The sequence below is a fragment of the Lepidochelys kempii genome, chromosome 1 (assembly GCF_965140285.1).
Source record: "Lepidochelys kempii isolate rLepKem1 chromosome 1, rLepKem1.hap1, whole genome shotgun sequence".
Lineage (NCBI taxonomy): Eukaryota > Metazoa > Chordata > Testudines > Cheloniidae > Lepidochelys > Lepidochelys kempii.
Genome location: NC_136380.1, coordinates 24111687 through 24124120, shown reverse-complemented (window position 1 = coordinate 24124120; position 12434 = coordinate 24111687). Strand labels below are relative to the sequence as shown.

The following is a 12434-nucleotide window of genomic DNA, read 5'->3' as shown; positions in this document are numbered from 1 at the left end:
TTCAGTAATATACCAGAAGTCAGATAAATTGTAGCAATGTTTCCAAATAGTATTAAATCTATCAATTTTTTAATAAATTTGCTTTCAAATTAAATGTAGAATCATTTACAAATTGAACTGTTTGGTATAGTATCCCACATCTCTTGAAAGAATAATAAAAATAAAATAAAATAAAATAATTAAACAGATTGTAACTACTGGAGTATTCTCCTAATTTTCTTCTAGCCACCACAATTAGCAGGTAAACTGTATTGTTCATCTGCTGTTATCATCAACACTGGCACAGAGAAACTGAAGTTCATCATTTTAGGTACGCACTGTTGGCTAACATATATCTTCCTTTAAATTAGCTGCTGGAATCAAGTGGATCAAAGGAGAAAGGGAAGGCTCTTCAAATGCCTTTGTTGGACTAGATAACCCTTCACAGAACTCTACACAGCCAAGACACCCAGATTATTTCAAATTCTAAGTGAAGTTTATGAAAATGAGGTGATCCACTAGCCTGCTATCAAAGATAATAGGCTACTGCAGGTTATACTAGCTGGCTAATATGTGTCTAAATATGGAGAAGGAAAGAGAAAAGAGAATGTGATAGAAATGTATGCATAACTATGATAATAGGAAGACAAGCAATGGTAAGGGAAAATATAATACGGAGGAAAAACTTGGCATTATCACGGATAGTTCTCAGAAAATATCTGCTCAAACTAAAAGAATGTTAGGAACCATTAGGAAAGGAACAGATAAGAAGACAGAAAATGTCATAATGCCACTGTATAAATCCATGGTACACCCACATCTTGAATACTCTGTGTAGTTCTGGTTGCACCACTTCAAAAAAGATGTATCAGAATTGGAAAGGGTAGAGAGAAGGGCAACAAAAATGACTAGAGGTATGGAACAGCTTCCATGAGGAGAGATTGAAAAGACTGGGACTGTTCATCTTGGAAAAGAGATAACTAAGGGGGGATCTGATAAAGGTCTATACAATAATGAATTGTGTGAGAAAGTGACTAGGGAAGTGTTATTTACCCCTTCACATAACACAAGAACCAGAGGTCATCTGATGAAATTAAGAGGCAGCAGATTAAAAACAAACATAAGGAAGTACTTCACACAACGCACAGTCAACCTGTGGAAATCGTTACCAGGGAATGTTGTGAAGGCCAAAAGTATAACTGGATTCAAAGAAGAATCAGATAAATTCACGGAGACTAGGTCCATCACTGGCTAATAGCCAAGATGGTTAGGGATGCAATCCCATGCTCTGGGTATCCCTCAACCTCTGACTGTTAGAAGCTAGAACTGGATGACAAGGGATGGATCTCTTGATAAATCGTCCTGTTCTGTTCACTGCCTCTGAAGCATCTGACATGGGCCACTGTTGGAAGCAGAACAGTGGACTAAATGGACCATTGGTTTGACCAAGTATGCCATTCTTATGTTTGTTAAGGTAAATAAATTGAGCTCCTTGAGTCTATCATTGTAAGGCAGGTTATCTAATCCTTTAATCATTCTTATGGGTCTTCTCTGAATCCTCTATAATTTATCAACATCCTTCTTGAATTGTTGACGCCAGAATTGGACGTGGTATTCCAGCAGCAGTCACATGAGGTCCAAATACAGAGGTAAAATAACCTCTCTACTTCTACTCAAGATTCCCCTGTTTATGCATCCAAAGATCACATTGGCCCTTTTGGCCACAGTGTTACACTGGGAGCTCATGTTCAGCTGATTATCCACCCTGACTCCCAAATCTTTTTCTGAGTCACTGCTTCCTACATCCTGTAAGTGTGGCCCTACATCCTTTGTTCCTAGATGTATACATTTACATTTAACTATAAAGCTGTGCAACAGCTAACCACATGTTGTCTTAACTTAGGCCCTGATCATACGAACACTTATGCACATGCTAACATTACTACTATGTTAAGTCCAACTGAAGACATGGAATTTTATAGAATCTATACATTAGGCACCCAATTTTGAAAATTCTGGTGAAAATAATAAAAAAAATAGGTGCTGAATGGTTCTCTCTTTTCTCATCTCATCTCATCAAGGAGGGGAGAGGTATTTTCTGTTAGTTATTCTAGTTGTGTTGTTTTTATGTTTAGTCACTTTATCTTTAGTAAAAAAAAATTGTTACAATTATTCTGAATATTTTGTAAATATTTTATTACACATTCCCAGATCTATTCAGCAAAATACTTCACGTCCCACAGACTTCAATGGAACTTCAGCACATACTTAAATACTTTGTTGAATCAGAGGCTAACACTGTCACTAAGTTTGCTGAAATATTGCATAGTTCAAAGAAAAAGTAACAAAATAATATTGAACAAGATACTGAACTGTGTAAATATAAGAAAATAACTATTGTACTATACCTCCTCTAAAGCTTTATCTTAATGTAGCGAGCCTTGCCATAAAAAAACCAAGAGAGATAAATTCTAAAAAAATGCACTATTTTTAATGGGGGAAAAAAAGCATTTTAAAGATAAAATATAGCAGAAGCATCCGTAAAAGCTAAACTGCCTAGCTATCAATTTTTGCTTCTCCATAAATCAAAAAAGTAGATTATTAAAAGATCAAGTTCTGCTGAAGTTTCACCCAAAACTAGGACCATGTAGCAGGTTGTCCCACCTGTGCCAATCTTCTCCACACAGTACTCCTCTGAAAAAATGCCCATAAACATGGCCATATTATGGAGGAGGCTAATTCATGCCACTGGACATAGACAGCTCTCTCTGTCTGCAGCAACTGTGGACAATCTCCCATTACCCCTTAAAATAAATTAATAGACTAGCGAGTCCAAAATCAAACTACAGTGTGCCAGACATGCACAGCTGTATGTGTGCCACTGCTGATCTGTCTGCCCAGCACAGCACATTCCAGGTGCTTTATTTAGGATGTAGCTGCAAGTGGGATCAGTTACGAAGAGCCTCATGTAATTAAGCAAGTTTATTTTTTGCTGATCCATTTTTTTCCACTCACTTTAGGTTCTCAGATTATTGTATTGATCTACCATAGTAGTGTAGTTGAAAGAAAGAAAGATTCTTGTGCAGAAGATGATTTTCACAAACTTATAACTGACTCTTTTTATTATGAAAAAGCATGACCAACAACAGACTTCAGAGGCTAAGACATATGGAATCTGCATTTGCCCATTGTAACTTACATATTCTTTTTCTGTACTAAACTTTATACGTTTTCACCAGTCTCTGTGAGTGTTTACAAAAAATGTCAGATTCCTACTTACTTTAATGCAATATGAGATGCAATTATCTTCATAATGTTTACAGCATCTATGTCTTGGACCATGTTTGCATCTGCAAAAGAAACAATGAAATCCATATTAACCAGAAGTTGGTTTTACTGTAATCTACTGGAGATTTTATAAACTTTCTCTTGCTAAAAATGTATACAATAGTCTCTTGCTATTTCCCCATTATTTATTTTGCATGTCACGTTTTGACACAGTCCTACATGACGTTCTCGTAAGCAAACTAGGGAAATGCGGTCTAGACTAAATTACTATCAGGGGGTGCACAACATGTTAAAAGCTTGTACTCCTAGAGTACTCAATAGTTTGCTGTCAAACTGGGAGGGCCTATCCAATGGGGTCTCACAGGGGTCAGTCAGGGTCTGGTACTAGTTAATATTTTCATTAATGATTTGGATAATGGAGAGAAGAGTATGCTATACATTTGAAGATGACGCCAAGCTGGAAGAGGTTGTAAGCACTTTGGAGGACAGGACTGGAATTCAAAACAACTTGACAAATTGGAAAATTGGTCTGAAATCAACAAGATGAAATTCAAACAAGACAAGTACAAAGTACTACACTTAGGAAGGAAAAAATCAAACACACAACTAAAAATTGGTGAATAACTGACTAGATAATAGTAATGCTGAAAAGGATCTGGGGGTTACAGTGTATCACAAACTGAATATGAATCTACAATCTGACGCAGTTATAAAAAGGACTAATATCAATGTGGAGTGTATTAACAGGACTACTGTATGTAAGACACAGGGGGTAAATTGTCCCACTTTTCCCGGCACTTATAAGGCCTCAGCTGGAGTATTGTGTTCAGTTCTAAGCACAACACTTTGGGAAAGATGATGTGGTCAAATTGGAGAGAGTCCAGAGAAGAGCAAAAAAAATGATAAAAGGTTTAGAAAACCTGACCTATGAGGAAAGATTAAAAAACTGGGTATCTTTAGTCTTGAGAAAAGAAAACGGAGGGGGTACCTGATAACAGTCTTCACATATGTTAAGGGCTGTTATAAAGAGAATAGGAATCAATTGTTCTTCACGTCCACTGAAGGCAACACAAGAAGTAATGGGCTTAATCTGTAGCAAGGGAGGTTTAGGTTAGATATTAGGGAAAATATCCTAACTATATCGGAAGTTAAGCACTGGAAGAGGATTCCAGGGGAGGTTGTGGAATCCCCATCACTGGATGTTAAGAACAGGTTGGACAACACTGTCAGGGATGGTCGAGGTTTACCTGCCTTCTTTACCTGCCTCTGCACAGGAGGCTGAATTAGATAACCTCTTGAAGTCCTGTCCAACCCTACATTGCTATGATTCAATTGTAAGGCACTGTGTACTTTTATGAAGTCATCAAAGTACTGTACAAATTAAACAGTACTTTATTAGTATTTCAGAAGTACATGTACATGTATTTTGACCCAATCCTCTTTTCCATGCTAAGCTTGGGTAAACGGCCTATGCCTATGAATTCTCTACTGTGGCCTATGGGAAGGAATTGTGAATAATCCCTCCAAGACCATAGAGCTGTAGCTGGGCCATTCTGCAGCCTATGATCACTGACACTCTCTCCCACACCCACCCATATTAGACTGATGTTGCTGTTTTGGCCAGGGATCCACTGGCTATACTGCAATCCCTCCCTGTACCACCTTGTGGGCCTACTGGAGGGAACTGCAGAGGCCTCTCTCAACCATGACCATTCCAGTGCAGTGTAGTTCTGTCAGTTTCACTGTGGTATAGATTTTCTGTGGCCCTTACTTGGGATTAGGGTTTGGCTCAAAGCATAAAGAGGAGATGGTTTTAGGGAGGATGGGATGTGTGGATTTTACAGTAATTAGACTTGTATGACACAGAATTAAAGGTTTCAGAGTAGCAGCCGTGTTAGTCTGTATTCGCAAAAAGAAAAGGAGTACTTGTGGCACCTTAGAGACTAACAAATTTATTTGAGGAAAGTCATTTCATACTAGCTCTAAAAATGATATTTTCTTGTAGTCAATTATTTGTGGTTTAAAAGAAAATAAATCACATAATTTATATACTGTGTCAAATATCCTGGAAGCTTTGAATCATGTATTGTAAAGTATATTGGCCATAAATCATTCACAAGATTAGTTTATGTAGCAAAAATTGTAACGAGAACGTGATCAGGTTACAGACATTTAGAATCAATTATATCTGAAAGGAAACATATGGAAGAGAAACTTGAGAAAGTATTAGGATTAAAAATGCAATGGTTTTTGAATGTAGGGGAAGAGGAAGTTTGGAAATCCCAAAGGAAGTATACTCCTCATTTGTTAATCGTTTAGCCTTCTAACGTTGAACAAATACATTTTGGCTAGAGGGGCACTGATCATGCCTCACTATTTTCAATTAGTTCATGTCAAGGGTATTTAAAACAAAATAGGTATGAGGAACAAGAAAGGGATTGGCCTTCTAGCTATCCCTTAGCTCAATGCTGGAGGTAAGTGTTTCTTTCTATTTGAAGGGCTTTCACTCTGAAATAAGCACTCTTCACCACCCCTTTCACAACATGGAATACTTAGAACATCTTTTTTGTTACTGACTGTCAGGAACATACTGTAATAAGGACCTAGTCCTAAAAAGGGGGCTGAACACCTCTCCCATAGAAGTAAATAGGAGCTGAGAGTGCTCAACCCTACTCTTATTTGTGTAGGAAGGAGGCTTCTGCTATGCTTGATTTACCATCACCAGAAGTATTACAATCGAGATTTAGCTAGTGCTTCACCTGTAGACTTATACTGCAGTAATGCTGGATTTGGGACACAGAAGGTCAACCGTATTACCAAATGAAGAAGGGACAGGTAGGTGATGGAGGCTTGCTGTCCCACTTCAAAACCTGTGTCTATGGGAGAAAACAAGGGGTTTAAGGCTCTCCCAATGATTTTTGCTGCAGATGAGAGGTCAGACTAGAAGCTGACCTAGAACTTTCCTGCCAAAGTGGGGGGTAGATGAAGGCTGTTACCTAGTTAGTGAATTGTATATCTTAAGTAATATGAGCTAATGCTAATAAATAGGTTTATCTTTGTTTTACTTTGTTTTTAATAATAGCTCACCGTTTTGTTATTGTTGTTAATCAATAAAAGAAATACAAATCAAAATAGCATGAAACACTGTTGTTATATAAAATGGAATGAGCACGTGTGAAAGTGAGTAAAATAAAAAAGAATCAATTAGGGTTTGGGTTTGTTTTTTTGAACTCACACTTTGTCCACAAGTTTCTTTGTTAGAGCTATTATGTTCATTCGCCGCGATACTTCTTCCCGGTGCTTTATTTTTCTGTCTATTTTTGAAAATGCTACTTCTGGTGAAAATGAATGTGTGGGAATTTCTTCTTTACCTACAATGAATCTGGAAGGAAAAGGAAAACACAAGGCAATTATATTTGTTACTTAAAAAGCAAATAAAAAAACGAAGTCTTTAAAAATGGATTCCACAGAGTAGTATTAATAATTTTCCGCACCTTACAACTCTTCTTTTGAGCACGGCCTGAGATCCCAACTTTAGGAGGCAGGCAAGTGTCATTATCCCCATATTACCAAAAGCAACACAGGATCAGAGAAGTTGTACAAGGAAATGTCTGGCAGAGCTAGGAATAAAACCCAAGTTTCTAATATGACAGACACAAGACTTAATCATGCACTGTCTACATGCCTCCTATGGTGTCTGTAAAATGGAGCCACTCCTGTATTCCCAGAGTACTTTGTAAATATAAACCACCATTAACAAACATACAGGACCCAGGACAAAACACAGTAGCAACCGATTTCTGCTTATTCCCAGTAGAATGCTGGGATTTAGGATTCCTGTCTCTGGAAGAGGAAATGTTTAACGCTCCTTCTCACACATACATCACCTAGCCCCATGCATTAGCACTGTATTCATTTATTGTAAATCCCCTTTTGTAAAACAGTCACACATTTGAAAACTCTCCTTTCCTGCCAATTCTATATTATGGCCTCTTTGAAATATACAATATGTCTCAAAATACAGGAAAGGTTTATACCAGTACGGTTTTTGTTAAGGAGATTCTGGTGTCCTATAAAGCAGCTTCCAGTATACACGTTTCCCCAAAACGGTCACTTTGAGCTAAAACTACTGGGTTTGTTTTTTTAGATACTTACTTAAGCGCAGAGAATGTAAATCCTTTCAAACCATCTTTGCACCTGAAACACAAAAATTAGACTTTTGGTTTTGTGTGACAAACTGCATACAACGAAAATAAAATCTCAGAGATGAAATATTGATGTAAAGCTGCCTAAGAACAACAAAAATTTGAGGATAACGATTTGATCATTAATAAATCCAATAAAGGAAAATAAGTATGCAACTAATTTATAGCCAACGGGGATAACACAGTTTTCAGCATGAAGTACACCATGGCCTCCTGGAATTTCCTGGGAGACTGTGAACAGAGAACACCCAGAACCTCCTGTGTCAAAACTTTTTGATCAAAACTGATAGGGATATGCAGATCTTTAAAGAAGGAAGATCTAAGTTCTACCCCTGCTGTGACCATGAGACAAATATTGGCCATGGTCTACAGAAGTAACAACGTGAATTCTTACGTGGCCATGGATTTGTTAGTTTTACAAAAAACTGTCACAATGTGCTTGACAAAACATAAACCTACTGAAAGGGATGAGAAGTGTTCTGCACACTTTTTTTTTTAAAACACACTTGGAGTTTGAGAGCTAGTGTCTTCCTTCATATGGGAGCTGAATCCTGCACTCCTTATTCTGGAAAAAACTTCCACTGTAAAAGTCACAGCATGTCAATTGTATGGCAGTTGCTCTGGTTCTGCAGCCCTTCTGCATGAGTGTATGGGACTACTTTTCTGAATAAGGGTAGCAAGAAAGGGCCCTAGATTTGTAAATGCTAATGCTGATTGCGGTATAATATGTAAGCTTTCCTCTAATACTTTGACGTTTTAATTGGCAACTGGAGTTTCAGGAGTTTGATGTTTTCTGAAGTGGGTGTGTTGACTGCAATTGGAGCCTGCAGCTGCTACGGATTCTTCCTGGATGACTATCAGCGTATCAGTGTCCTGCTGCTAGAGAAGCAAAGAGCAGCACTTTTTACTCTAGACATTTGTATTTTTTTTTCTTTTTAGAGGGCTATAAATCAGAGGGGAATGGATCATGATGAAAGTGCACTACAGTCAGGATATATGACACATAAAAAAGCTGCTATTTTATTCCATTAGTTAAAGAATACATTGTATGCTAACAGAGATAAAATCCTGCCATTAAGATAGCCAGTTGCCAAGGCTGGGAGAATAGCAATGGTTGAGCAGAAGGTCCTTGTGCCATGCTGCCCACACAGGCCAAGATGCCTCAGGAAAGCTTGGGGCACCACCATCCCTAGGACATGTAACTGCTATTCCAAGAAAGGAGCAGGTGTAGAGCATTTAGTGCCTGCTGCTGATAGCAGTATGTGTATGGGAAAGTGGGGGAATGGAATGGGAAAGTGGCTTGGATTACTGACCAGGCTTGCCTGGGACTATGTATCACTGGATACAGGTTATACAACCCCGCACAGACCATCATTCAGTTGCCCTTCTGCTCTTGGATGTGCTAATGAGGAGGAAAAGGCTCCCCGTGCTGTCTTTATCAGGCCCTGATCCTGCAATTGATGGCGTGTGGGTGACTGTGTGAAGCCCCACTGACTTCAGAGGGCTTCATACAGTCTGCTTGTAGGCTATCAACTAAAATTGGGGCCTTAGTTTCTAATTTTATTGTTACTCATGACAGTCTTCTTTGCTCAGAATACAAACAAATAAAATGTGCAATTTAAGTTTAAATACACAAATAGTCATTTGGAGAGTTTTATACAAACAAAGAAGTAATTATAATGCAACCCTGAAAAGTCATTTTGCCTCAATCTTGCAGCTTCAGTTTGCAAATGCTGCAACAATTATTACATCATTACACCAGTAGATGTCCCTAATCAACTGTTATTCAAGCGGGGACAGATCTGACAGAATTCTTGACCAACATTGTTTCACTAGTAATTTTCTTTTAAATTTGCATCAAAGAAGACAATTAATAAATGAGGCACTGATCTTAAAACACTACCAGACATCTAAGTTACTCAAATGCAAAACATGTAAAAGGTATCCATTACCCTAGGAAACATTAAGAACATTTCTGTACAACCTTTCATAATGCCTATCCCCATTAGCCATCTATGATAATTAATCCCCACCTAGTTATTAGTTTGTGTGAGAGTCATTATCAGAGTTATGGTATCACTATTATTTACAATTGTATTAATGGTGAAACCTTCCAAACAAAATGCACCAGCCAGTTACATATATGGCTTAACGCAGGGGCTCTCAACCTTTTACTTTCTGAGGCTCCCCAACATGCTATAAAAAGATCTATGGCCCACCTGAGACACAACAACTGGTTTTCTGCAAACAAAAGCAATGACTGGCATTAGGGGATAGCAAGCAGTGCAACTGCCTGGGGCCCCAGGGGCCCCCAGGAAGCTAAGTTGCTCAGGCTTCGACTTCAGTCCCAGGTGGAAGGGTTTAGGGCCCTGGGCTTCAGCCCCATGTGGTGGGACTTCAGCTTTCTGCCCTGGGCCCCAGAGAGTCTAACACTGGCCCTGCTTGGCGGACCCCCTGAAACTTGTTTGCGGCCCCCCAGGGGGCCCCGGACTCCTGGTTGAGAACCACTGGCTAAGCATATAAGCAATATTACAAATATCATTCTATTTGGAGTTCTATTTACAGCTCAGGTTTATTTAGTTTAACAAAGTGAAGGTTAAGGGGTGACTTGATTACAGTGTATAAGTACCTAGATGGGGAACAAATATTTGACAATGGGCTCTTCAATCTAGTAGTGAAAGGTATAACATGATCCAATGGTTGGGAGTTGAAGCTAGACTAATTCTGATTGGAAATTAGACATAAATTTTTAACAGAGAGAGTAATTGCCATTGGAACAATTTACCAAAGGTTGTGGTGGATTCTCCAACACCGACAATTTTTAAATCAGGGTATTTTTCTAAAAGATATGTTCTAGGAATTATCTTGGTAAAGTTCTATGACTCGTGTTATACAAGAGATCGGACTAGATGATCACAATGTTCCCTTCTGACCTCGGAATCTATTAATCATTTCAATGTTGTAAACTTTAACAGTAATACAATCAGCACATGACATCGTTTCTCACAACTCTGAAAGTCACTGGGCCAGATTCTCAACCCCTGCAATTTGGTATCTTTTGGGCATCCTGAGCAGCATGAAGGGCACATACTCTGGCTGCAGCTGGCCAGTTGAGAATTTTCCCTCCAGAGGGGAATTCTCCACTGATACAAAGCCAGATGAGCCAGCTCCTCTGCCAACTGTCTCTTTCTAGTATGGGTTAGGACAGAAGAGAGAGGGAATGGAGCAGAGCTCTAGGATACTCTAACTTACATCAGGGCTACAGTTGGGCAAGTGTTACAACTCTATAAACAGTCCAGGGGTCCTCGAACTTCTTGTGCCCAACAGATCTTGGCACAGGAGAGAATCTGGCCCATGTTATCCAAAATATCAGATGAAGAAAAATATTACTTGAGGCCACATGCACACATTTTCCCCTAAAGAAAGCTACTCTTGCCACAATCTAGAACAGCTCTCCTGTGTGGAAGCAAAATTCAGCCAGACTTTAACAGTCAGGTCTTAAACCAACTCTAATTTTGTTGAGAGAGGCACGCTTAATCTCTAACCAGTGTGTAGGGAAGGGAAGAGGTCTCCTCACCAAGCTGTAGGGCTAAAACCCAGCTATTATGTTTTCAATTTTTTTTACTGGCATTCCTTGCTAAAACTTTTCTAAAGGCTCACTCTCTGTGATTGACTGACACGCTCTGCTCAAGAAGTCAGCTGGGAAAAGGAGTTTAATTACTGTCATTTCACCCACTGTACTTGTTGGGAGAATGTGACACGTGACACATTTACTGAAAAATCACAATATTTTCCACTGAATGAAGTGAGCTGTAGCTCACGAAAGCTTATGCTCAAATAAATTTGTTAGTCTCTAAGGTGCCACAAGTACTCCTTTTCTTTTTGTGAATATTACCTATGTTATCCTTCAAGGAAAAAGTAAATTAGAAAAATTCAACTTTCCCTACATTGAATTTCATTATGGCTGTGTGTTCTGGGAATTAAGTTCACTCTTCCACAAGAATAAGAAGTACCATGGCATAACAATTTACTGGTTGTGATAGAATATGCTTAAGAAGGATTAACATATAAAGTAGGTGTCACATACCAGTCCAAAGACTAAGCCTAGTAGCCAGGGGAGAAAATGCCCAAGTTGTCACACCATGAAGCCATGCCCCACAAACCACAGCCCCTGCAATTTCAAGGAGTAAAAGTTGTCCACTCTTCAGTGTGAACTATACTTCTTGTAATGCATTGTCAATCAGCTTCCTATTTTATACACTTTAAATACAGGTTACACTCTCTCTTGCTTCTGTTGTAACATCTTTCTTTTCCTTGCTTCTTTTCACTGTGTCCTATATAATGTGTCATTTTCCTGAGTTGCTTTCTGTGTCTGTCTCCTCTTTTCCTTCTCTCTCCCTCTACCCACCTGCAGCCTCTTTCTCTCCTTTTCCTGATACTACTATTTTAACCTCTTCCTCTATAATTTCTCTTTCCTTTCTTCTCCTATTTCTTTCTTGTCACTCCCAATACCACATTTTTTTAACCTATCCTATCTATATCCCTTGCACCCACCAGATCACAATGATTTTTTTGCCTATCAGAATCAAATGGATTGGGAGTGAAAGGGTGGATTTCTAATTAATAGCTCTGGAGAAAAATGGTTTCTATATGACCGATGAGACACTGGAGATCAAGTGGACGTAATGGCTGTCTGGGCCACCTCCATAATGATTTTGACCCAAAGAGGTGGGCAGGTAAACATGTATTATTAGCCCAAGTTTAGTTCTACTGCAAGCCATCTGAGAATTGCTTGTATATTTGACGGCTTTGAAACATGGAAGTGAGGTTCAGTAATGTTTAACTCTCCCGTAAGAACTGAAAGAGATACATATTACTCAATGGGATCAAATGACATCTCAAAATCATTCATTCCAAGCCAATAATATTTTTACCATAACCCTGCTTGTACAAAATAAAATA

At 38.7% G+C, this 12434-nt stretch overlaps 1 protein-coding gene across 4 annotated transcripts in view; it reads right to left on the bottom strand.

Moving 5' to 3' along the window:
• Positions 1 to 12434, bottom strand: part of TMEM135 (transmembrane protein 135) — a 383046-nt gene that overhangs the window by 16852 nt on the left and 353760 nt on the right. For all 4 annotated transcript variants that reach the window (XM_073336705.2, XM_073336701.2, XM_073336686.2 and 1 more), the window contains 3 exons: positions 7423 to 7464; positions 6503 to 6649; positions 3260 to 3329 (listed from right to left, as the gene is read on the bottom strand). In XM_073336705.2, the coding sequence (XP_073192806.1) occupies positions 3260 to 3329; positions 6503 to 6649; positions 7423 to 7464 (259 nt within the window). The remainder of the gene's footprint in view (positions 1 to 3259; positions 3330 to 6502; positions 6650 to 7422; positions 7465 to 12434) is intronic.